Source organism: Nelusetta ayraudi, unplaced genomic scaffold (genome assembly GCF_046127955.1).
Source record: "Nelusetta ayraudi isolate G7.1 ecotype Tasmania unplaced genomic scaffold, CSIRO-AGI_Nayr_v1 ptg000004l, whole genome shotgun sequence".
In the NCBI taxonomy this organism is placed as follows: Eukaryota; Metazoa; Chordata; class Actinopteri; order Tetraodontiformes; family Monacanthidae; genus Nelusetta; species Nelusetta ayraudi.
Window position 1 is genome coordinate 1,870,404 of NW_027466054.1, and position 25,281 is coordinate 1,895,684.

Below are 25,281 nucleotides of genomic sequence, written 5' to 3' on the forward strand. Positions count from 1 at the left end.
GTCAGGAAGTCTGTCATTTTACTTCAGCTAAAGTACGAGCTCCAAACATATGTCAAACAAATGTTGCGATAACTGTTACTGTGTCTAAACAGTGAATTATCAAAAGCCTGACTCTGATCACCATCACTGTGGAAACGCTGATGACAGGTTCTGGTGTTGTGGGATGTGCTACGCTTGACCAGCCTTCTCGTGTTGTAGTCATAGATTGTCCTGGTGGGCCTAATTAATTGCTTGGATATTATATGTGGTAAGGCATACAAAGTTAAAGCTCAGGGTTTGTTTTTGTTTTTTTCCATTGGCTGATTAAGAGTTGAAGTACTCTGTGAGGCATAGTCAACTGGGGCAAATTAATCGCAGCTTTGGTTCTCGTATGCATTTCAGCTGTAGGGTATAAAATGTGACACGCGAGGCTTTGCATGTGAAAGGTGCAGGAGAGCTATTAAGGAGTCCTGTGGCGGACGGAGCGGGTTAAGACTCTGAAGAGAAACACCCCTCCTTTTTGGCCAGCTTGTGTGCCAGTGGAGGGAGCCGGGGCTTAGGGGCCCCATCAGGGGTAAGCCAGGATGGAAGCAGGGAGGGCCGGGGGTTGGGTGATGGGGGGGTTAGGGAGGTTGGGGGTGTGGGGATTGAAGCCGAAACGGGCAAGCTGCAGCCTGCGAGTCTTGGCAGGGGTCCAGGGGAATGTTCAATGTACTGAGGCCTCTTTGCCTCCCTATGCTCCATGTCAGCTAATTGGAGGGATGTGGGGGGAAGGAAGGGGAGCATCACATGGTGGCTGACAGAGGACACGCTGGGCGGGCCAGTCCTCCGTTTTACAAATTTCCCAGCCCAAAACCTACATTAGGAAGTCCAACTCATTGCAGCAAAGACCCTCTGACCCCACAGCTCTCACAGTGCTCAGAGCAGAAGCCCGCTTACCACACACAGATCGTCTCTCGGTCTCCAAGCTGAATTACACACCCTATATATACTTGCATTTATATAGTACCTTACATGTCTTACCAGTTCCTCTTTATAGCTTTCAACACTTGTCACAAGTGCCCGGTCACACACAGGAGAAGTCACCTGCTGGTGTCGACGGTGAATATAAACTCCCACACGTGTCGACAAGATCTCAACCTCGCTTTTCAGGGGCCAGTTCAGGTTCAAGTGTCTCTACCATCGACCCCGTCGCTCACACTGAGTGCGTTTACATGGCACTGGAGAAATTGGAATTATTGCCTTAGTCCGATTATGATCGGAGTTTGAGAACTCCGATTGGAATCGGAGAACTCCGACTGAGACCCCCAGATAATGCGATTGGAATTTGAATTTCTCTGCCATGTATACGCCTTAGTCGGACTATTAACTGGACAACGCGAGTGCACACGCGCCACGCCTCCCTCTCGCGAATCATGACCGCACAAGTACATCGTCTTAACAAAACAGACGGTGCGAAACAACCTGGCAAACGCGAATAAGAATGTTGACATTTGGAGAGAGGATGAGACCGGGGCGATGCTTTCTCTTCTAAAAGAGACGGACATATTAAAATAACGCCCAACGGAGACCTTTTTAAAAAGGTAGCGCAGCAAATGCAGGGCTCCGGCTTTGCGCACCCTGAACAACTACGTATTCCTTCGTATTTATATTTCTAACTTTTCGTTCACATTTTTTGTAAGTTAGAAGAATTTTAACTTTGTAAATAAAAGCACACCAAAGAGATGTTTTCCTGATTTGTTTTTATTTTGGTAATTTCGCTGTTATTCTGCTGGAAACGGCGTGCAGCAGCACGAGCTTCCTCCACGGACGGCACTTTAATGAGCGTGTGTATAACTGAAGACACCGTTCCTTTGCAAAACCTGTACACAAACTCTCCCACCAGTCTGTGCTCCGAACCCGCATCCAACAAGAACGAGAGTTTCGGGTCCGTAGCGACGGCACAAAGCGTAGCATCGAAGACATTGTGTTGTTGTAGCCCTCCAACAGCAGGCGACGTTCTTGTCTGCCTTTTAAAATCACCATGAGCACAAGAAATAGAGTACACCTCATCTGCAAAGTGAGTAACACGTACATTATGAACTATCGTTCCATATCATAATGATTTAATATGTCAACCGAAAGCAGCTGACCGGCTGAAAAGACTCACTCCACCCCCTAGTGTTGGGAGGAGGACACGTTCCCGTCAATAATTCCAATTTCTCAGCTGCATGTATATGGGGACCAAGGTGAGAACTCCGATTGGACGAGAAAACCGAATTATTGCTTCGTCCGATTAAGCTCTGCATGTAAACGCACTGACTGACTGCAGCGGTTCGCCACCCACTGGTCTTCCCATCGCGGGAAATCCCCCTTTACGTCTCGGGCCAATTAAAAATTCACAAGTGCGCACTGTTGTCAACACAAAGCAGTCAGAGGCGAAGACAAACTACATACACCGACGCACTCGGCTTGACAGAATCTTCTTGAATTCAATGAGCTCTGGCTGCGACGCTTGGTCTCGGGCGCTGCGCTGTTTTCCCACTTAATGAGCTGCCATTGTGTTAAAAGTTTCATATTGACTTGGCAGAGGAAGCGGCCGAGACTCTGAGAGCTAATTTTCCGGAAGCAAAACCTCAAAGCTGTTATTTATAGTAAAGCTCTGGCTCGTGCACTGTCTTGATTCCCACCTCCCCGTTCTTTTTGCTGCCGCCTCCACCTCCACCCACCAGGTGGCGTTCCGTCAGTCCCCTGCCTCCCGGGGTCTTACAACATCTCCTCCACGCTTCATTTAAAACGAGTCCAGTCTTGTGACAATAAAGCGTGCTCTGTTTTTCTTACCCCCGACTTTGAGTGCGTGGGCGTCGCTGTGTGTTGGAAACGCCCACAAACAACAGCATTATGGCCACTTATCAGCTGTGGAAGTTGAATGTGTTCATGTTTTACTGGGCTATCAGTTTAAGTAAACACTCACGCTGCCACACATTCTTTACATGACGTGATTCCTTCGGCGCTGAAATGGGGACGCTTGTCGAGTCTTTGATTCTCAGCGATTGTGTCCCATGTAACGAAGCCCAGCAGGGCTTTGCGCCTTCTTTCGTTCCGCATGAATGCGCGCCGAGCTGAATGTGCATCTTTGTGGGGGACGAGACACCCTTCAGACCAAACCGTCTGCCTCTGTGCGTCGCCACGTTCACCCCAAACAACTGTGTGGAGCTGCGTGCCGTCCCTGCAGCGGTTCAGGCTGGGGGTTTTCTTCCCTTACTTTCTTTGTCCTCCTCCGCCTGCTTCCCTTTTACTTATTTTATCCTCCGTCATTGTTTTTCCCCTTTGTCTTCTCTCTCTTCTCTCTATCTCTGCTTGGTTTCACACCAAAAATCCCACTGCATGGGTTTGTTAGCTCTTCTCTCCTCTGTCTCCTCTCCTCTTCTCGTCCGCCCGCCTCAACTTCGGTCCACTCTGTTTCTTTCTTTATTCCTTCGTCCGTTGAGAATGGTCTCTTGCTTTTCTCTCCTTCGCCACAGTCATATTTCTCCATGCCCCGTCTGCTTCTCTGGCGGCTGTCGTTTCTAATTGGTGTTTCTCTGTGTCAGCTTTCATCCTCTGCTTGTTTTTTTTCTTCCCCCTTCCTCTCATCGTCCCCATCTTTGCCTCTCATCTCCCACCTCTCCCATTCTGTATCTGCGGGAAGTGACAGGCATCAGACAGACTGCCTCTGTGCAATGGGCTCAATTCTGTGAGGGTTTCGAGACTCTTCATTTCTTCATCTTGCAGCTGTTGTCATGCCGTCTCTCTATGGATTAATCAGGCAGGCAGTGGATGTGAACCTGTATTGTTGCACACAAGGTCAGGATACTGCCTTACTATGCATTTTCTTTACCATTCATCCACAGACACTGCTGATTTAGACTTGCACTGTTTCCTACCTTGCCACTTATTTGTTGTAGTGCTTCAGTGTAGAATCACAGAGGTCAAAATAGAGTCGGAGGAGAAATCCTGCTCCATTGTTGTTGATTATTAGTTGAAATGAGGTGTTTTGCCCGGCAGTTTTAAGGCCAAGGCCCCCCAGTTTCTGTTTGGTGGTGGTTCAAACAAGATCAAGGACATATCACCATGCATGTCATATAACATGGTGAGTTTGATGAGAATAGACACATTTTTGCATCGCTGTTATCAACACAAACCTCACCTCTGACTTTTAGGTTTCAAGGAGCGCAATACAATTTTTTTTCTTCCCCATTGTATTTTACTGTCTGTCACTGGGAGCACTGTTAGCTATTAACATAGGAAAAGACTGGATGGCACTCTGAGACAGTTTGTGTTCTCACAACAGGATATATTTGTTCCTATTTGCAGCGTCACAGTGGCACTGAGGGTGAACTTAAAACTGTCAGGCAGCGCACAGACACCCCGGGTCAGTGCTGATCTAAGCTCCACTGAGGGACAGGCAAGGTGAATTGGCCGGCCGTGGAAGTGACGGAGGAAGTTCTCTTTGCCATTGACCGTGTTGGCTAAAAGACTTCACATTGCCTTACGACATTGGATTGAGTTAAAAACGACAAACAAAATGACATCCAGCCAGCGTCGGGGCTCAGTGAGGCGGCAGCAGATGATGTAGGACATGATGGATCCGCTTTCAGCTGGTGAGACTGACAGATTGACGCAGCTGATTGGATCAGATCAGCACTGCGGTGCAACTGATGCTTTGTAGAGTTGGCAGGGTGAGCGAGTGCCTTCCCCCCCCCCGTTTGCACAGTCGACGTCTGCTCTTGTTTCCCTCTTGTTATTGCTGTTACAATGCTGAATAGGCTTTAGCAGAAAAAAATTGCGTCCTTTGCTGTGTTGCATTACAAAATCGCGCCTGATGATTGAGTGCACACTATATACCGTACATGCCACATAGCGTCTGGATGGCCAACACAAATACACCCGCGCATAAATAAACTTTCTATTTATTATCCAAGGGCAGCATTCCCCCCCCCCCCTTAGCGACTGAGCTGTCACAATGACACACATGGGCTCCTCAGTGGGAAAAATAGGACTGAACCCAAGCAAGGGAAAGATGGAGGAGGGAGCAAATAAACAGAGAATCCTGAAGGAAAACCAAAATAAGGTTTCGTTTTAAACTCAGCCTTCGCATTGCTTTGGTATTAGTGCTCTAGTCAGCTTTAGTATCTCCGTCACTGCCACAGACACGCTGCAAAACTATCACAGCAGCTTTCTGAGTGACAGCTACCCACAGTGCACCAGTGGGCCGAGCAGTGGGCGGCAAGTGTCTCTCTCATCTTCAGTTATCAGCCTGATTCATTCATACGTTCACGTTTTAATTCATATCCTGGGGATATGTTGGCACACTCTGAATTCTGTTTACTTTTTAGAGATACGCCAAATGAGTCAATTCATCATTGAACAAGCCCATCGTTTCGTCTTTCAGTGCAGCCGTTTTATCCTGGTCCTTATCTACAAATGGCAGCGGACCATACGAATAATGCAACTCATCTCTTGTGAACGTCATCTTTTAATGGATTTCCAGTTCAAATCAGATCACGCACATATTTCATACAGTGATGACAAAAACTCCGTTGGCCCCCAAATACAAAAATGCATCCAAACTCACCAACACACTGGCAAAAAAAATTTTTTTGAATTGCGCTGCTTGTTTTTTTTGGTAGGTGTATTGCTCTGAGTAAACATTCATGATTGAGGAGGTTTCACCAACGAGCTCCCAGCCAGGTTGTCCAGCTATTCTGACTCATGTCTATTGTAAATGCAGTTTCATTAAACATAAATGCTTTGGGAAAAGAAAAAAAAAGAAAAGTTGATCTTTTCTTTTTTTTTCTCTGCACTTGGCAGTGAACGTGCCTTTCAACACGTCCTCAAAACATTCTGTCACATCTGCAGTTTGTCTTTTCTATGCTTTGCATGACTTTCTTCCTCTACTCTCCTTTCTTCCTTTCTTTTCGTCCTCACTTTTCTGCGTCTCTGTAACTCCCCAGTTGTATCGCAAGAGCAAAAACGTGCTTTGGTTGTGGCTCAAAGGAAAGTGTACGCTCAAAACTGAGTGTATGTGAACATGAGTCCACTCACAAACACTGTTTAATATGGATCTGAATTTTTTTTGGTCTTTGGAACAGAAAAATGCTGAAATGAACAAGATGTATATCCTGTTTAATAAATAAGATCTGCAGATTTCTGATGGTGTTTTAGCTCAACCCTGACATGTTTCCTTTCCTCAAAACCCTCTCTTGTGTTTTTGTTGGACAGTGGAAAAAAGCTAGCGACAGAAGAAAGAGAACCATTTGATGGAAGAAAAGAAAAAGAAAAAGCAAGAAGAAAAGACGGACGTCACTCAGAAAAAGGTGAGGGAGAACCTTTGGCACAGTGGAACACTTTGCTTGACTTGAAGATGCTGGTTTTTGTGTTTTAAACTCACAAAGGCAGGCATAGGCAAACTACGCCCCGAAGGCCATATGCACCCCGTTAAGCTTTTCAATCCGGCCCGCCGAACTTCAAGAAATGACATTGATAGTCAGTCAGTCATAAAATAGCTGTATTTCCTCCATGTTCTCAGTGTTTTCAGAGTGATTTCAATAAAGAGCTAAACACCGTGGGGCTTCAAAGACACTGATTTGGTTGCAACTTTGCTTTGGTTCATTTTCAATTGACATTGAAGCAGTTTTCTACATATGCCATCATATATTTTGTCCTCCTATGAGGTGGCTCACCAAAACCATCCATCCATCTGCTGCTGCTCCGGCCCCTCTGCCACATTTTACAAGCCATTGTGGCCCACCAGTCGAAAAGTTCGCCCACTCCTCCACAAAGGGGTGATTATGTCGGCACCACATAATGAGTGTGGGTCACTATCGGACAATTAGTTGTCGTAGACCATAAACTAACTTCTAATGTCTAACTTCAAAAACTGTCAATATGTATCCATGCTATTTTAAGGATGTGGGATGCACTCAAAGAATCGTGCTCGTTTTATGCAGGCCTCTGGGTTTACTGAACACATTTTCACTGTTTACTTCCAGTCATAAAATAATCCCCTCCCCCAGCGTGATCATTGAGCCCATTCTCTCTCTCTCTCTCTCTCTCTCTCTCTCTCTCTCTCTCTCTCTCTCTCTCTCTCTCTCTCTCTCTCTCTCTTCTTTCTCCCCGCAGGCCACTGATCAGAAGCCCAAAGGTGAGTCGCCTCATTTCCTAAAATTGCATTCAAGCCACCGATGAGGCATTAATCAGCTCTAATTAAAACACACTGACCCAGAAAAGTGCACGTACACACCGAAACACAAAACGCGTCGCGCTCTCGCGCAGCATTTGGCATTCCGGCACCCAGATGGACGCGCGCTTTTGCACGTGCATGCACAGCCGTGCCATTCGACCAGTGTGCTCGTCCGGCGCACACGCGCACACGCAGCGGAGCGACTGCAGTGCACGTGGAGTGATGCGGAGTGACGGCCAGTGTGCCCGCAGCGCCGGGCAGCGAAGCGTGAGGGCACCCAGACAAGCACGCTGAGCGTGTGTGGTGCGTTGGGGGAGGGGGCAGGGGGGGGGGGTTGGGCCAGCGTGTGGGAGAGCGGGAGTGGAATAAAAGAAATGGCTTTGAGCTGGGCTGAGGCACGGCGAGGGGCAGGGCTGCACAAGCCGTGTCCTCGCCTGCCCTGAGTTGCTCTCCCAAGATGCAACGGTGCCTGGTGTAAGTAGCCCTGCATCTGCTGCCAGTCCTCTCCAAGCTAGGCTGGGATTACCCCGACACCAATACCCCAGTAGGGTCAGTTTAAATGTGCGTCTAAAACTTCCTAGTTGTGCTTGAGGGTGGCGTAGGGCTCTATAATTATTTTTTCACTCGTGTAAATAAAATAAGAATGTGGGCAGCCATGTTGAAAATGATTCCTTCTTGATTTGGCCTCCTCTAGTTGTCCTAGGATGGTTCTAAAAGCCCAGTTTGTTAGACTAATGCGAGTTTGTGCAATTCCTTCTTTCCACGTGCACTTCACACTCGTTCACACGCACAACACCACGGTCAAAAATGACTCGACGGCCACAAGGTGGATAAAGTGAGAACGCCAGTTGTTCCGTGTTGTTCTCCAGTGTGCAGAGCACACACGTAAATGACACTTTACAATGTCATGAAGCAATTGTGCTGTTATGATTCGATGGCGGCTGTAAAGGAAGTATCTACACTGCTGTATGGTCGGGGCTTGGCCGAGGTGGCTGAGATAAATTCACCCAGTATCTGACCTGGTTACTTCTGCTCTTTCTTTTGTTCACTTTTTTTCCTCAGATTTAGAGATTTCTAAAATAAAGGTCTAGTGTGTAAAATTTGGCTTGATTTATGATTTTTATTGTGGTAAAAGCTTTGTATACCGCCCATAAAAACATTAAGAAAAGTCTATACTTGCAGTACAATAAAGGTCATTTGGTTTTCCTGCCCTTAGAATGGTTCTCATGTATATATAACATTATACATAAACAAGGGTCTTTGTGGGCTTCCTTAAAAGTTTTGCACACTGGAACTTTAAATGAACCAGAATTTGCTGTCTGCAAATTGAAATTTAGTCAAAGTCAAGTGTCGCGCCTCTTAGCATCTTGCATCCCACAGTCTGAGCCGCAGCTTGGCCATCTGGGTGAAGCTGTTGGGTTCGGACAAAGGTCACCGCCACTTCTCTTGAACTCTGACCTCTCTATTCAATTCCCCCGCCTCCATGTGTCTCACTGCGCCGACTGTGGGCTGCTCAGCCTGTTAACCAACAAGCTATCCGCCTCGGATCAAAACAAGCCGCGCATCAGTTTGTCCTGGCTCTTTTTCTTGTAGGAAATAACTATAAATGTGGGCAGATTTTTGACAAAAGTTGTGTCAAAGAAAATAAAGAGAATCCTAAAGAGCAAACAAATTACATTTTCAAGGAGCCCATTTTTTTTCTCCAAGCATTCGTTTGTTCGTTGAAGGAAGCCTTCACATGCAGTGCCGTCTGTTGTTGTTGTTGTTGTCTACTGCATACAATTCGTCTTGTGTTTCAAATAGGAAATCTCCAGTATGAGAGAAACTCCAGATGATCACAGTAGTGACTGTTTCTATTTGTACGCAGTTCTTTAGTGCACAGGATTCTTAATGAAGCAGCTTTGTCTTTGCAATGCTTGAACTACACTCGGAAGGCAGATGGTTGCCCACCAGGTCCTAGGTGTTCTGTCTGAGGGGTCCGCCTTCTCGAAAAGCTGTTTCTCCCCTCGCTGCCATCTCCAACTTCTTTCATGTTGAATCCTATGAAGAAGAAGCATATTGTAAAGTTGGAAAGTAACAACTTGCAGCGTTGTATGTAAATTGATATATTGGGAAAGAATTAGTGTGATGGTAAGGAAAGTTGATATGGCATGCAGTGATAGCATTTCTCTTTATTTTTAACAATTCACTTCTTTGGATCGCACACAGTTTATACACAAAGAAGCTCTTTTATATCTGCGTTGTCTAAAGGCGCCATATTTATCAGGCAGCCCTAAATCGGTGTATGGTCTGTCACCAGGTTTGTTGGCAGTAGAGAAAAGGAAACTTTGAAAACCAAGTTATGAAAAAGAATGAGTGAGTAAGAAGGAAAGAAGGGGAAGTCTAGCAAGGCGTTCCTTGATGGAAGGAAAGAAGGAAAGAAGGAAGGAAGGAAGGAAGGAAGGAAGGAAGGAAGGAAAGAAAGTAATGAAGCAGTGAAAACTTAAGATGCTTGCCAAAAATAACCGACAGGAGTGAGCAAGAAGGCTTGTAGAGTCAAGAACTAATGACCCCAGCAATTGTTTTACGTTATGTGCATAGCGCGGTAGAGGCTGTGCCGTGCTGGTGGTGGCGGCGGATGCAGAAATGGGGACGGGTGGCCAGTTTGAAAACGAATACTTCAGCGAGCCATCAGGCCCTTAGAAATTTCCATACGCAATATCTCTTGAAAGGGAGATGTTATCATCTGGAATAAGTTGAGTTTAAAATGCATGACACTAAATAATAGAAGTGTGTGTGTGTGTGTGTGTGTGTGTGTGTGTGTGTGTGTGTGTGTGTGTGTGTGTGTGTGTGTGTGTGTGTGTGTGTGTGTGTGCAGGTAGCAGCGGCAGATAAAATTGGTATGCGGCAGTGATTTGTGCTTTTCCATCCACGTCAGTGAATTCTGCCTTCCTCATACACTCTCAGAAATTCATAGACACACACGGACACCCACCACTGCAACGACCACCCACCCCCCCACCCCCACGCCGCTCCCCCTCCACTCCACCCCCTATCCTCGTCCTCCGCATCCTTCTTCGTTCGCTCCTCCCGGGCACCCCCCCACCCCCACCTCGGTCGCAGCCATTTCAATTTGTTTGCGGTAATCGATCTCAGCTCGCCGCGTTCATATGTATGAAAATGAGATAAAGCTTTGCTGCATTGGAATTAACTCCTCTGCCCCCCATTAGCCACGGAGCCTCAGCCAACGCACGGCTTTCAGGAGGACTCGTCTCCAAGCCACCTCCCCACCGCCACCACCCGCAAACAGCCCAGACCCCCCTGACATTCATTCCCTCCCTCCCTCCCTCTCCTCCCTCTCCTCCCTCGCTGCCTCCCGCCACACATTACCTCCGACGGATGCTGATTATTCACTCCCGGCACACACGCGGCTCCATCACAATCTCTGCTCGCACCGCAATCACAATCAGCCTATTTGCCCGCCACACACAAACCGGCGCCCACGCGTTCACGCGCAGGAATTTTGACGGGGGCCGTGAGAGAAACGGCATATGGAAAAAATGTACACAAATGCAATTCATTAAAGCGTCTTGCGCGGAACGGGCAGCGGTGCAGTTGTAGCATTCCCATGTGCTAATAAGAGCTCTGCTATTTAGTTTAGCTTTTTTGCTGCTTCCTCACAATCCCCCTGCACAAACATTGCAGAACAAACAGGTCACGGCGCCGCCTCGTCTCTGTCCTCATTAGCCACTCCATTTCTATCAACATTATTTTTTTTATTCCGCCCTCTCAGTGCGCTCGGCCGGGCGGCCTCGTCTGAGGAGCGGCGCATTCGTACGGCACCACCGCGCTGATAACGGAGCCTTTATGTTTTTCTTTTCTTCTTACGCGTCGAGAGAGATGGACATAAACACGAGCGCGTCGTATAATTCTGCGTTGGATTAATTTGCAATTTCACATGCTATTAATTGCGTCGGGCCACTCTTTTTTGAAACGGAATTGCATGAATCACAATCTAATTAGGGGCTAATTTACTTTAGCGATTGGCCCGCTTTTCACTTCTGTTAACCACATTTACAAACACTCAGTGAATTAATAGTAAGTAGCTCGTGAATTACGTCCCGTGGATTTATGGCTGCCAAGCATAATTGTTTCCCCCACCAACCCCACCCGCCTATGTGTTCACAGCGCTAGGGGAGGGGAGGGGAGGGGGGTGCGAGGCGGAGAGAAAGGGGGAACAAGAGGGGCGTGCACGAGCTCAGACAATGCCCCCCCCCCTCGCCGTGTTTGCGTGGCAGCATCATCGCGCCGAAGCCGCCGACAATGGGGGTCTATGGGTAGCCGGCCCCTCCCCCACCACATCCCCAGTCTGCCAGCAGTGCGCTGCCGCGTGTCAACAATCGGGTGGATGCAGCTTTACTGTGCCATGACACGGCGGTGTTAGTGTACGTGTGACCGTACGAGGGGCTTCACAGTTTAAGACCAAACAAAAAAATCAAAACCGTGAATGTGTTGTTTTCTAAATATTTTTAACTTAAGTGGATGGCAGTAGAAACAATTACAGACAGTAATAAACTGCTGGTTGGATGACTCCCTTTGTCCTATCGCATGTGCACCAGAGGTCAGAAGACTCTTTTTAAAACCTGAGTTGCCAAACAATGAGAAGGACTTAGCATAAAGTTTGTTTGATCTCACCAGCGAGTTACTTTCCACATTTCCAGGCAGGTTACGCAATGGATTAATTGACTCTGGGGTTAAAAGCAGAATACATTAGTTTTAATACGATTTTAGTGAAAGTCACATTACCATGTATTGTACATCCAAACTGTGCAATCTTTGGGTCATGGCTGTGCTTTCAGAAGGCCGAACACTCGATTACACAGCCTTGCATGCTCTGCTCAACTGTGTACCGTGATATTGTTCATCAGTATAAATGCTGACAACAATGTGGTTATTTTTAACATTCAGTTATATTTCTTGGTATTGGGAGACGATTAAGGCGTCCTTCCTGTGCAGTGGCTGTGAATATCAGTTGCATTATTCTACCAACGTCGGCCTCTTTTAGGATAAATATTTCCAGCTGAACATTTCTTGAGGATCCTAAATGTGAGGAGCTGAGAGAGGTCGCTAAGGAACTCCCAGTCCACCCACTCAACACCCAACCCAAAAAAACAAACTAAAAAACATAAAAATAAGAAAACATGCATGTGATGGAGGTAGTAGAGGCAATTATAAAGCAGAGGAAGAGGATGGAAGAGGTCACAGGAGGCACTGCGGGGTCACCGGAGGCAGATGAATATGAGTAGGACCGCTGTCAGTCTCTATAGTAACAGGCCATTATAGAGCGGGTGGGTGATGGGTGAGAAAATCTGCCTTTCCTTGGTGTGTGAGAGAGGGTGTTTCTGTTTTTCCCTTGTTATATTCACATATGGGACCTCGCAGAGACACGCCCACCTGCCTCTTGCCTCTCCCTTGTGTGCATTAAACACGCAGGCCAACAGCGGCCTTCTGCCGCCTGCACATTTACTGGTTTCATCGTTTGTTTCTTCGCTTTTTGGTGCATTCGGACGCCGCAGATATTTGCAGGAAGTCACAGTGATTGCACATTTTTGCTTGCTCGACGTAATTTCTCGCGCTCAGCAAACCCCCGTCTTTCCTAGACCACATTTTGTAAAACTTTTCAGCTTTTGTTGCCTTATTTTTCCAAGGCTGGACTTAAACTGCACCTGCTCAGAATGAACCTGGCTGTATTTTTTCACCTCACCTCACCTCCCCTCCCCTGCCGGCGCTGCGCTCGGGTTAAGACATACATCACTGTGTAAAGCAGATCGGTCTGTGTGTGTACGTGCGCGCGCCTTTCCCTCCCCCCCTCCATAAACACGACTGCATAATAAAGTGGCTCCGCAGACAATAGGCAGAGGGGGGATGTGGGATCCTGCGCTGCCTGGCACAAGCCTCAAGGATTCTCCTCCTGTCGCCACCTCCAGCCACAAACAGACTCGACAACCTCCTCGTTGTCGTTTCCCTGCTATTTTAAAGTTCCGGGTTTCCCCCGAGCCCGACAGGAACCCTCTACCTCCCCACAATCTCTGGTCATGAAAAAACACCCTCTCTCGCCAGTGCCCCCTCCATCCTCTCCCTCTCCCATTGAACATAATTAACAATTTATTGTGAGGAAGGGCGGTAATTAAAAGTTTTGTGCAAGGTTGCAGAGCGCGCCTCTGCTGAAGGGTTTAATGGAATTTACAGTGCACTTGATACAAACGCTTTTTTAATTGGTTCTCCTTTTCAACTTCAGTTAAAGGCGCCGAGGACGCAGCCAATGCGAAAGCCGGAATTTGGCTTCTCCGTTACGTCACTCATCCGGGGTTCTGTTTTGCTTCTGAGCGTTCGGTGAAGGAGTTGCGCACAAAGAAAAGCTTCCAGTCGGCCTTCTCAGACTTCAGCTGCACCTTTAGAGGCCTTTGAAGGGAGATGAATGCTTTTCCCCATAGCCACTCATCATCCACTTAGCCTAATAAGCAATTCGCTCGTAACGGTACTAATTTGCTGTGAATTCCACAGCCTTTTACGAGCGGAGACTTGCGCCAGTAAAGGTTTACCTTTGCTCTTTGCTTTCTTAACGAGCAGACACATTCAAGGGGTTTCCCTTCCTTTTTTCACTTTTCTCCTTCATTGTCTTAAGCCGTTACACTGCCTATCTAGGTCTCTCATGTATTGGTCATGGATTTTCAAAGGATGAAAATGTCCATTTATGTATTTAGAAAGATGGTCTTGTTGCTTGCTGCCAATTGCTCTTCTTGTGTCTTACACATATACACACAGGGTTTTAGTGACTACACAGTCTGTTCTACAATTATGACTAAGAGTAATAACAATTTTACTAATATTAGACTCTATTAGAACCTCAGCTAATAGATAAAGGTCGACCCATCTAGGGTCCAGTGCAATCCACTGCAGTTCAACAGCATGAAAAGTCAGTTTCAGTTGTGCAAGTTGTTTTAGGTAATGGACTAAAGGAGAAACACTCTAGTTCTTACAAATAGCACAACATAAAGCACTTTAATTGATCTGGAAAGTGGAAGACGGAGTAATGGCAGGAACCTGCAAACAAAGTTGTCCGAAAGAGGGGAATCAGCGAGATATACTGTAGGTCCTCTGGAGGAAATAGAGAGAGGCCGGGGTATAGATTGGAAGTAGTGGGGAAGACACCATGGCAGTGAAGGCAGACTGTCCTGCCGTCTGATTGGCTGAGGCAGTGTCAGTCGGGCTGAAGTGACCCGAGTCAGTGATGTGCAAGCAAACAGCCAGTGAGAAGCTGCTTGAAGGGGACAGGGATGGTGTCTTACTTTCTCTCCTTCCCTCATTTCCTTCATTCTCCATCTGTGTTTGATTCAAGTTTACTCATACATGTGGTTTCAGATAACCAAGAAAAAATGTTACTGTAAATGTTCCTGCAGACGGAAGCTCTGTTTGTTCAGTGCTACAATAGATTTCCATCCACAGACTTTACCCAGCAGTCTCCTCAGCTTCATTAAGGATAACTTCTCACCGGGTGTATGAAGCTGCGACCACAGCAAGGCAGAGTTCTGAGAGCAAGGCTCAACTTCAGACAGCCGACAAGCGAGCGGTGAAGGTTGTGGTCCAGATGGGCCACAGCTGGACCACAGGACCTCTGATTGAAATGGAATGAGAAAGTTTTCATCTCCACGTTGCCTTTTTTGGCATGAACAGAGCCTGTGGCGAGCACACGGTGTAAGAAAATCCTACACCAGATTCTCCCCTCCAGATCAAAGCAGCCAGTCAGTTTTCTCATGGTTTGAAAGAATTAGGGTTCAATCTGCTCGGAAGACTAATAATCACCTTCCACAAAATGTTGTTTGGACGACCGCCACACACACGAAAGCGACACGAATGTGGTTCTTTGAGAAACAGCGCGGTTGTATGGTGGACCACTGAGGAAAGATGAGCAAGCAGCCAATCAGGAAGCAAGCTGAGTAAAGATGGAACTGCAGTATACTGGAGACATGGCAGCAGCAAAGCATGAACATGTCCACATCATTTCTATAACCATAGTTCTTCATGAACTAATTTCTGAACAGTACCAGCACTCCTTCATTCCCCCTTTTCCTCTTAACTTCTTTGGAAACCCTGAAGAGAAGATTTCAAGTTCCCAGGTCACAATCAGGCCAAATTGTTTTGAATGGAAGCCTTTGGCACAATCTGTGGTTATTTTGTATTGCTCGTGGTGTCTTTCATTTGCTTGATCAGCTCAGATTGATGATAACAACAAAAGACTATGCACACCAGGCTTCAGTAGCAGAGCTTCACTGATCTCCAGTGAGATGTGGGGACTTTCATTTGGGGCTTGCAGCACCATTGACAATGAACTAAATCCAGCTGTTCCATCCATCCAGGTCCTACAGATTAAACACCTCCTGGGCCGGCATTTAGTCAGACATCTGACTGGTCACCACAAAAGTTGGGAAAAGGTCAAGCAACCAATTCAGCTGCGGCGTGTGTGTGTGTGTGTGTGTGTGTGTGTGTGTGTGTGTGTGTGTGTGTGTGTGTGTGTGTGTGTGTGTGTGTGTGTGTGTGTGTGTGTGTGTGTCAGATGACAAGACATGACCTTTACCCAACGTGCATGTTTTCCAGCAGCATATGGTCTACAAACTGAGGCATCATTTGCAGGCGTACTCTACATCACCAACGTTCAGCCTGAACAGCAGGATTATATCAGCAAAACTTTGACACTTGACTCTCATCTCGCGCTTGAGACTTTATTCACACCTGTTTTCTGTGCCAGTGTGTTCTAATTTCCAACCAGTTTCCTTTCACCGCTGCTCTGTCAGTTGCTGTCCACTCAAATCCACTGTTTTGTCTGCTTTGTAGACACAGAACGGTCCGAGTTGACTCGCGATGTTAACACGTTGCCACTTGCCTTTGTCTCTCTCTGTGCGTGCACGTGTACCCAGTGCCAGAAGCTGACCCCGCTAAGCCTGGTCTCGGCCCGCCGCCTCACCACCTCCACCCCGCCAGCCCTACGTTGCCCCCCTCTTCCTCCTCCTCCTCCTCCTCCTACTCCTCTTCCTCCTCCTCCACTTCTTCTGGCAATGGCAAGCGTGCCTCCTCCAGTAGCCAGCTGCCGACTCAGACTCCCCCTCCGCAGCCGTGCCCGTTGCCCTCTGCCAGTGCTCGCTATCTGCCCAGAGAGGTGCCGCCGCGCTTCCGCCAGCAAGAGCACAAGCAGCTACTGAAGAGAGGCCAGCCGCTGCCCGCGGGAGCCCTCGGCGCTCTCACCCTCCCGTCCTCGTCCTCTTCCTCCTCTTCCTCGCCCCCTGCACCCTCACCGTCTTACTCTTCCTCCTTTTCTACGACTACCAGCAGCGCTGCCCCAAACTCTGCCACGTCAGCTGAGGGCAAACGCCACCCAGGTTCGTGTCTTTAAAGCAAAAAGTCCCGAGTTGGATTTTGTTGTTCCACTTGAACAGTGTGCAAACCATCTCGTTTTCCTGCTTCTTTCCATCATCATGTATTTTCTGTTCTCGCACATTGCATGCACGAAAGGAGCTGGATTTTAAATTTTACATTTGCTCTGAGTTGGTTGTAGTGGAGGGTGCCTTGATGAGTGATGAATATATAATTCCACTCCCATGACTTCGGCTTGTGTCATGTACATATTGCATTGCTGACCCTGGCGGGAAAATGAAGCACTTTTACGCGTTTACCCTGGACCCCACTTTTTCCTCGTCTCTATGTGGTTATTATTTAGAGTCTGATAGTTGCTTCCAAATCGGGTCTGTTCTATTATAGTCCCGTAATGCTATAATTTGCTGTACTGGCCGTAATAAATGGAGAGCTAGGAAAAGCCTTGTTTACACATGGCAGAACATAGCTGTGCCTCGGCCCTCCGCGTTCAGGCAACCACATACCAATTCCTGACTTTAGTAGCCAGTGGTAGCTGTTTAATGAACTTACCACTGATGGTACCTTAGTGTGAGGACAGGTGATTATTTGTTGCTTGTGTAAATATTGATACATCCGTGCTGTCTTCCTGTTTTCAATCCCGTCAGTCATCAGATTTGCCTTGAGGTCACTTCTGATCGTCTCATTCAACGCACAAGAGAGCAGAAATTTACTTTGTTTGCTTGTCCATCAAATTCATTGACTGTCATTTTTGGAGCTTCAACATTAATTCATCACATTGTCAAGTGCATTTTTTTTCTCCCTTGAGGCCGGATCCACATGATAGTTAAACCACTCAAAAGAAGCGGCAATTCCAGGGGCGTTAGAAATAAAATTAGTTATATCAAAATGTAATTTTATATCAACCAGGTTCATAAAAGTGGTTGAGTTTATTTGTTGTCGTCGTCGTCCAGTATTTGGTTTTCCCGTTTGCTCTTGCTCTTTGCCTGTTCCTGGTTTTCTCGGGGGTCTTTCAGTACAACACAGCCCCTGGCAGAGTGGCCAATGGCTTTGTTTCCTTCTGTCTCCTTCCCCTTTCGTTCCCGTCCTGAGGGCTTCCGCTTCACAACATGTCTTTCCTGTCCGCTTTGCTAATAGCCCCAAGGCAGTCGTTCTGCGACAATTGTTATGGCACATATAAAGTTAGTGTTAAACTTGCCGCGCTGAATTCAGAAATATATGTGCAGCCCATTAATTCCTTTTTTTAATTAAATGTTGCTCGTGGAAAAGAGAGCTAGCTAAGCATGCTAGCATTGTTCTGAGGATAATATTTTTGTGTAGGATGTCAGCAAAGATGAATCTCATTTAGTTTTTACTTGAACCACTTCTCCTTCACCCAAGCAGGGTGGGGGGGGGGGGGTGCTGGAGCCTTTCCCAGCTGTCTTTGGGTGGCGAAGGCGGGGTTACGCCCCATGTCAGCAAGCAGTTGATCCAAAAGAAACTATATAATGTTGTTACACTGGCTGTGCAAAAATCAGACTGATTTTTTTTTTTTTTTTTGGATTGCAATGGTTTTCTCTTCTAGTTCATAGTTATTTTTCATATTGTAGGTGTGATGTCTCTCTCTGGATTACGTTTTGCATTTCCTCTGCATGACTCACAGCAAGGCATGAACTCTGCGTTGAGGACGCTGAGCTGACTTCCTGTTTGAGGTTACTGTCGCCCAGGGGGATGTTGTCTCTTTGTTTTGTTTTTTCCCTTTTAAATCCATTAATCAAACACATTTTCATTGTACACATGCACATAGATTTAGTAGCTGCACAGCAGAAGCACAAGAGTGCGACCTAGTTGCGTCCTCTCAGATCTACGCTACCTCCACAAGCCAGCTGGCATAGACTTTAAAGGTTTTCACAGGCAGGGACACACTATGTGTTTCACATAGTTTGATTTTGAATCCCACTGATAATATTTATAGCCTGTAATAAATTCAAGTGTACATCCTGGCCGGCGAGACACACCCACACACATCCCCCACCACAAAGTCTAAAAAGCAACCCCAAGGGCATTCACCCCACTCCAAGGCAGCCGTCACTCTCCAGAAGCCCATTTAAATGCTCCAAACGGCAGACAGAGACCCCCTGTACCCCTCGCCCTCCCCCCCTCCCTTGCACCCAGCATCCTTATTTCTCCAGCTGACTGGGGACCATTAAGTGCTCCTGAGAAGGCAGCAGCCATCCAGACAGGCAGGTGCTGGAGTGGGTGGGTGGGGGGTGGGGGGGTCCTTGCAGGCCTGTGGGAACTGCAGCCAAACAGCTGTTTGCTGGTCACCCAGACGGAGTGTGTTGCCAGAGAGGCACTCTGGTGGGTGCCCTTAAATCTGCTCCCTTTATTTGGCCCGGTGGCATTTTTCAGGGGAAAGTGCTGCTCTCAGCACATGCTCTCTCCTCTCCATCTGACATATGTCGTTACGTCCATGGTCCAATGTGTGAGCCAGAAAAAACACTTGAAAATATCACTTTTCTTTTTCTTTTTTTTTTTGAAAGGTTTAAAAACGTTCGACATAAGTATGCACGCTTGCACATTTATTTTAAAGAGACGTACCATTTAAGATAGGGGAAAAAACAGCTGCTTCTTACAACCTAGTCATTTGTATTTCAAAATATCATCGAATAATCACAAGACCACTTGGCACTAATGAAGCAAGGAAGATATAGTTCACTGTGTGTGTGTGTGTGTGTGTGTGTGTGTGTGTGTGTGTGTGTGTGTGTGTGTGTGTGTGTGTGTGTGTGTGTGTGTGTGTGCGTGTGTGTGTGTGTGTGTGTGTGTGTTCAAGCCATGCACACACGCGGCAAGAAAATGTGAGAGAAGCCCCCTGTGGCTTCATTAATCCAGCCTATGCTACAGAAACCAGAAGAGTCGCCATGGCCTCGCTCTCCTATTTCCTTCCGTCCCTCTGCGGAGGTAAACAGACATGAATGATGAGCCTGGCAAACCCTCCTGCGAGCGTTTCCTCACCATTTCCCTGCTTTAGAAAAACAAGTGCGCGCACTCTTTGATCTGAGTGGGTGTGAAGCATCACCTCCCAAAGAAAGATGGAGACCAGTAGCTGTCCTACACTCTGTTGGTTCTGTTGTTGTGTCACCACCTCACAGTGGCCCCGAAACACTCTGAAATCTCTCTCTAAAAAAAATGCCCGCACCAGTCTTGAACACCCAGTTCTCCCAGTCCGTTTCTCGTTCCTTGCTCACTTACTTTTGGCTCGACATCACAAGTGACAACCTCCACCCCCCACCCCCCTCCCAGACTTTCCCCAACCATCCAGCGCTGCTCTGTTTCTGTCACACTGCCTTTCATTTTATTTAAAGGGGAGGGGGAGCCATTTATTTCTTGGCTACCTGCCCATTGCCATGATGTCAGCTCGCCTCATTATCATAGACTCCTCTCTTGCCCATTGGTGCTTCGGCTCTGTCTAGCTTGCATCATAGTTTTAGTGTGTTGTTTTGCCGGCCTTATAAATAGAAAATTATCATTGTGAAAATCCAGGCCTCAGGATTTTGCTTTGCACAGCCATTTGTCTTAAAAGCATGGGCTTGCACGTTATCCTCACAAAATGCCAACAAAAGGTGGCGTCGCTTTCCACATGTACAACCATTGCAGATTAATTGTCCTCTTTTTGTTTTTATGTTTGGCGCGCTTTTACGTCAGCGTAAAATCATAAGACCCCCACATTAGAAAGTCTGAGTTGGCTTATGAACCCGTTCTTGTTGATTCATCAGGGAAAAAAGGTGTTTTTTAGATTTGCTTGTAATCTCCCACTTGCCTACACAGAACCAAAAGCACATCACAGACATGATCAGTATAACGCAGTCAAATGTAATAGTCCTCCAATACAGTAATTCCCACCTGTCATGGACAAAATGTAATATTTTCTGTGATGTGTGCTGAATATATCAATATTTCATGATGAAATCTAGGCAGAAAAACAACCCTTTTTTGATGTGCACGTCTAGCTTGATGACCGTGTGTGCATGTGTGGGGGTGAGAGAGAGAGAGAGAGAGAGAGAGAGAGAGAGAGAGAGAGAGAGAGAGAGAGAGAGAGAGAGAGAGAGAGAGAGAGAGAGAGACAGAGAGAGACAGAGAGAGACAGAGAGAGACAGAGAGAGAGAGATGTCTGGACAGTGTAGATAAGTGTGTCCAGGCAAAAACTATGTTTGTGGCCACATTAACAAGTCTAATATCTTAAAGTCACATACTGTACTATACTATACTATATCTGCTTTATTTGTGTGTGCATGCCCATATGGCTCATTTAAATAGACTTCCCATGGCTAGATTTTTTTTTTTTGTCCACTGGGTCTTTATCTCATGATAGATTATTTAGAATCATAGTGAGAAGCACCACAATGATACAATGGAAACTAATGGCAGAATAATGGAAGGTAGGGCATCTTAATTAACATGGCAAATGCTTTACAGTCACATTCTGGGTCATGTGCTTTTGAACATGAGCAATTCCTTATCTGCTTCATTTAACCTGAAACTTCCAGTTTTGCTTCAGGCATAAAAAAAAATAAGGCAATGTCAGATAAATGTTTAGCATTCATGTGCACATTTCACCATTTTTCCATTACTGTTATTTGCCTTCTTTGCACTGAATTAATTGTGTGTGTGTGTGTGTGTGTGTGTGTGTGTGTGTGTGTGTGTGTGTGTGTGTGTGTGTGTGTGTGTGTGTGTGTGTGTGTGTGTGTGTGTGTGTGTGTGTGAGAGACAAAGACAAAGACTCATTAGATTCCCTTTAGCTGAAGCTGGCCGAGTGGCAAGGATGTTTGCATGCTGGATCAATAACCCCCTTACTTTCACCCACTGGCATTATTAAGGTTATTGATTTGCTGCCTCCTGCTGATTTATTGCCCTTTTAAAGCATCAAATCAGTCTATAATTAGTTCCCACACTGATGGGATGCCTTTGTGCCTAATGAAATTCCTCGTGTGTGACATGACATGCGGCACTGAAAAAGCTTACATTACACTTAAAGGTTTGCGAGCTCTAGCGCTAGAGTTGTGTGCGTTTCTCAGTTACACCATTGGAATTGCAACTGGTTTAAATATTTGGTACAGTTACGGTTATGTGCATATACAAGTAGTGAAGCCAAGACACACTCATACACATCCACCCATTTGGAGGAAGCCTTTAACGGTTTCATAGTGCAGTGTGGCTGAAGGAGGAGTTGGCCCGGTGGAGCGTAGGGAGTGATGGATGAGAAGCTATCCTGGTTGCATTCCAATAAATGAGCAGCACACACTTGGCTTCTCTTCACAGCCTCAGCCTATGTAGGCACAATGTAGATAGATGAGCCTCCTAGCACGGGGTGTTGAAGGAGAGCAGAGTGAACAAAAGGAAAAATGAAGCAAACAGGAATGAGGTGGGGCCAGATTATTGATGGGATAGCGATGGAGGGGAGGTATGACATGTAAGTCTAATTAGGGAATAAAGGATGAGGAAAAGAAACAAGGAGGAAGGAAAAAGGACCCAATGTATATATGTGCATACAGGTGGTGAATTAATAATATATGAAGGAAAGTCTGGGCTCCATTTTTCACTTTCATAAGCTAACTGCACCGGGGTATGGCTGTTTTGATATACCATAGCTAATATTACTTTTGGCACACTTAAATATGCAGCCTCTTTGAGTTGTTTTAAATCACAGAAATGTCTCTCATTTCATTTTACTGGTCTGATAACTAGCAGTAGCCAACCAAGAAATGAATGTTGGTGCCTTTGATCAATTATAATTCATGATGTTCCCCAGTCGAAAGCTAAATTTCTCTATTTTATATCTCTACATTTGTATATTGATATGCTGTTTTATGTTCTACAAATGTTTTATCCTCTTTTTTACTGATGGGATTACTGTCTAGAGGCTGACATACAGTCATTCTCTTCCTCTTTCGCCTGACTTCTATCTTATCATCTCTTCTTCTTTTTTTGTCTTATAGATAAATCCGCCCAAAGTGGACCCATTGCACAGCATGACACCTCTTATTGGGGAGCCTCCTTGCCAGTCAACAGTTCCTCCAGCAGCAGCAGCTGGAACAAAGTTATAGACAGAAGTGACACAGAAGCGTGGCCCTCTATAAGTTGCAGTTGTGATCACAACTATCAGGCAGTGACAGAATGCCCCTTGGGCTCAGCCAGTTCTAACCAAGACACCAGTGACATTACTACCACCTGTAGTAGTAGTAGTTTTCTGAGTATGGCCACAGGTGCCGCTGGCCAACAGGCCCACTACCCCTCTCTCAAAGCAAACAATAACATGATGACAGGACCTGGGTCAGCCACCTTATTAACAGGTAATAGAGGCTGGGGCTCGGACAGCAAACAAGATGCTATGAACTCTAGCCGAGTAGGAGCGCCCAATAATTGGGGTTCTTCCAATTTTAACTTGAACCTAAATCCCAATGCCAATCCATCTGCCTGGCCTGCTCTTGGACATGAGGGTGGTGGAGGTGGTGCTGGTGGTATTGGCCCCAGTGGGGTTTCAAACACTGCATCCCTACCTCCAGGTATTAATGGCAATGGAAACATGGGCAATGGGAGCCTAGGAGGCGCCGACAATTGCGTGGGAGGCTGGGGAGGCATGATGAGTGCAAACGGAAATGATCAGCAGCATTCTTCAAACAACACAAACCTGTCCTTCAACATGGAACCTGCTAACCTTAACACAGATGGACCAAACCACACTAATCAAAGGCAGCAAACTCAGGAGCCTATGAGCCCTATCCATGGGTTGACTGGCTGGGGAGGCCAGTCACCCACAGAATCATCCCAACTTAATGGGGACACAACAGGCAGCTCTGTGTGGGGAAGTGGAGAAACCAAGGCAGCTGACTCTCCCAAGGACTCAGGCTGGGACTCAACTCCTTCTGGAGGTCTGTCTGCCTGGGGCCGCCAAGGTAGTGGCGGTGGGAGTAGTGAAAGTGGCGGCTGGGGAGAGTGGGGAAAACCCACTGGTGATACATCTAAAGGCTGGGACTCAGTAGATGCTGGTAGTTCAGGCTCAGGTCAGGAGCAGCAAATTAGCTCGTGGGGCCAGCAGTCAGGAACAGCCCCGGCAAGTGAAGGGAGTGGGGATGGCAGTGAAGGGCAATCCCACCACAGAACCAGGTCCTCCAGCATGGATTTAACACCTGTGCTACCCCGGCAGGATCTTGACCCAAGGGTGCTTAGTAACACTGGTTGGGGCCAGACCCCCATCCGGCAGCACACTGTATGGGAGATGGAAGAAGTCAACTCAGACGATGGGAAGAGCAACAGCAGCTCAGACACTTTAGGTGGCTCTACCTCGAATAGTGGATCCTCATCTACCAATGGAACTACCATCAGTCCAAGCTCTGGCTCCAGTCAGAGGCCTGGATCTGGAGGCAAAACTGACAGCGAAGGATCATCATCCTCTGGCTGGGGAGCGCCTCCATCACAGCCAGCACAGACTGGTTCAGGGTGGCGGGAGCAGCCACAGTCTCTAAACAAAGCCCTGAATGGCTCTACCAGTGGCTGGGTAGACCCTAACAATGGTCCTCGAAATGGAGGTCCACAATCCTGGGGATCTGAAGACAAGACTTCTAGTTGGAATGATGTCCCAGTGAAAAGTCAGTCTAGTAACTGGGGAGAGGGCCCCAAAAGCTCCCATGGGTGGGGCAGCAGTAACGGAGGTTCTAATGGCTCGAGCACTGGGGACTGGATTGAGCCCGACGCTAAGAACAATGGGTCCTCCAGCAGCATGTGGGAAGGAGAAGGAGGAAATGATGGAAGTGGTGGTTGGAATGGAAGCCCCAGAGGAGGACACAGAGGCCGCGGGTGGGTCAAGCCTGCTCCTCCTACTGTCAATAATAATTCCTGGGGAGAGACTCAACGTTCCAATGGACCAGTGCAGGGTGGATGGGGATCTTCTAAACCCCAGGAAAGCAGCAGCAGCAGCACAGGCAGTGGAGGAGGTGGTAGCATGGGTTCATGGGGTGGTCCAGGCTCTGTGAAGCAGAACACATCCAACTGGAGCAATGGCAAACAGGACCAGAGCATGGAGCCCACTGGCTGGGAAGAGCCCTCCCCTCCCTCTGTCCGCAGGAAGATGGAAATCGACGATGGAACATCCACTTGGGGTGATCCCACTGCATACAACAAGACTGTCAACATGTGGGATCGCAACAATCCCAATAATAACGTGGGCAACAATAGCCCACCTCCCAGTAAGAATGGTGGAGTGATTATGCCCAACAGTAACAACAACAATCACTCTGTTGGCGGCAACAATCACCATCTCTCTCACCACATGCACCAACACTCCCAGCACAGCCAACCTCCAACTCATCTGCAAATCCATGGAAACAACAATGGATCACCCAACAGTGGCGCCTCACATCCAGGTGTGGGTCCCCAGGGTAGACCTTCCCCTGCCAACCCAGGTAACACAGCATAGCCATCCAGTTGTGTAAAAGCTGTATGTTATAACTGTATTTTTGAAGTTATTGTAATTTGTAGTATGCTACAACTCCCTCACTCATCCTCAATGTTTGAAAAGTACAGTTAATAGATTTTACTGATTTTTCCAAACAAAAAGTCTGGTAGAGGGTATTATTAGTGTTAGTATTGGTATTAGTATGTTGTTAATATATTTTATTATGTGGACATATGTTTTGTATTTATTTTGAATGAATATA

General features: G+C 46.9%; 1 protein-coding gene across 4 annotated transcripts in view; it reads left to right on the forward strand.

Moving 5' to 3' along the window:
- Nucleotides 1–25,281, forward strand: part of tnrc6c2 (trinucleotide repeat containing adaptor 6C2) — a 45,379-nt gene that overhangs the window by 3,633 nt on the left and 16,465 nt on the right. For 3 of the 4 annotated variants that reach the window (XM_076043056.1, XM_076043070.1, XM_076043062.1), the window contains exons 2-5: nucleotides 6,223–6,317; nucleotides 7,123–7,144; nucleotides 16,138–16,596; nucleotides 22,564–25,026. In XM_076043056.1, the coding sequence (XP_075899171.1) occupies nucleotides 6,261–6,317; nucleotides 7,123–7,144; nucleotides 16,138–16,596; nucleotides 22,564–25,026 (3,001 nt within the window). In that variant the 5' untranslated portion in view covers nucleotides 6,223–6,260. The remainder of the gene's footprint in view (nucleotides 1–6,222; nucleotides 6,318–7,122; nucleotides 7,145–16,137; nucleotides 16,597–22,563; nucleotides 25,027–25,281) is intronic. The other variant, XM_076043078.1, reaches the window with a different exon arrangement.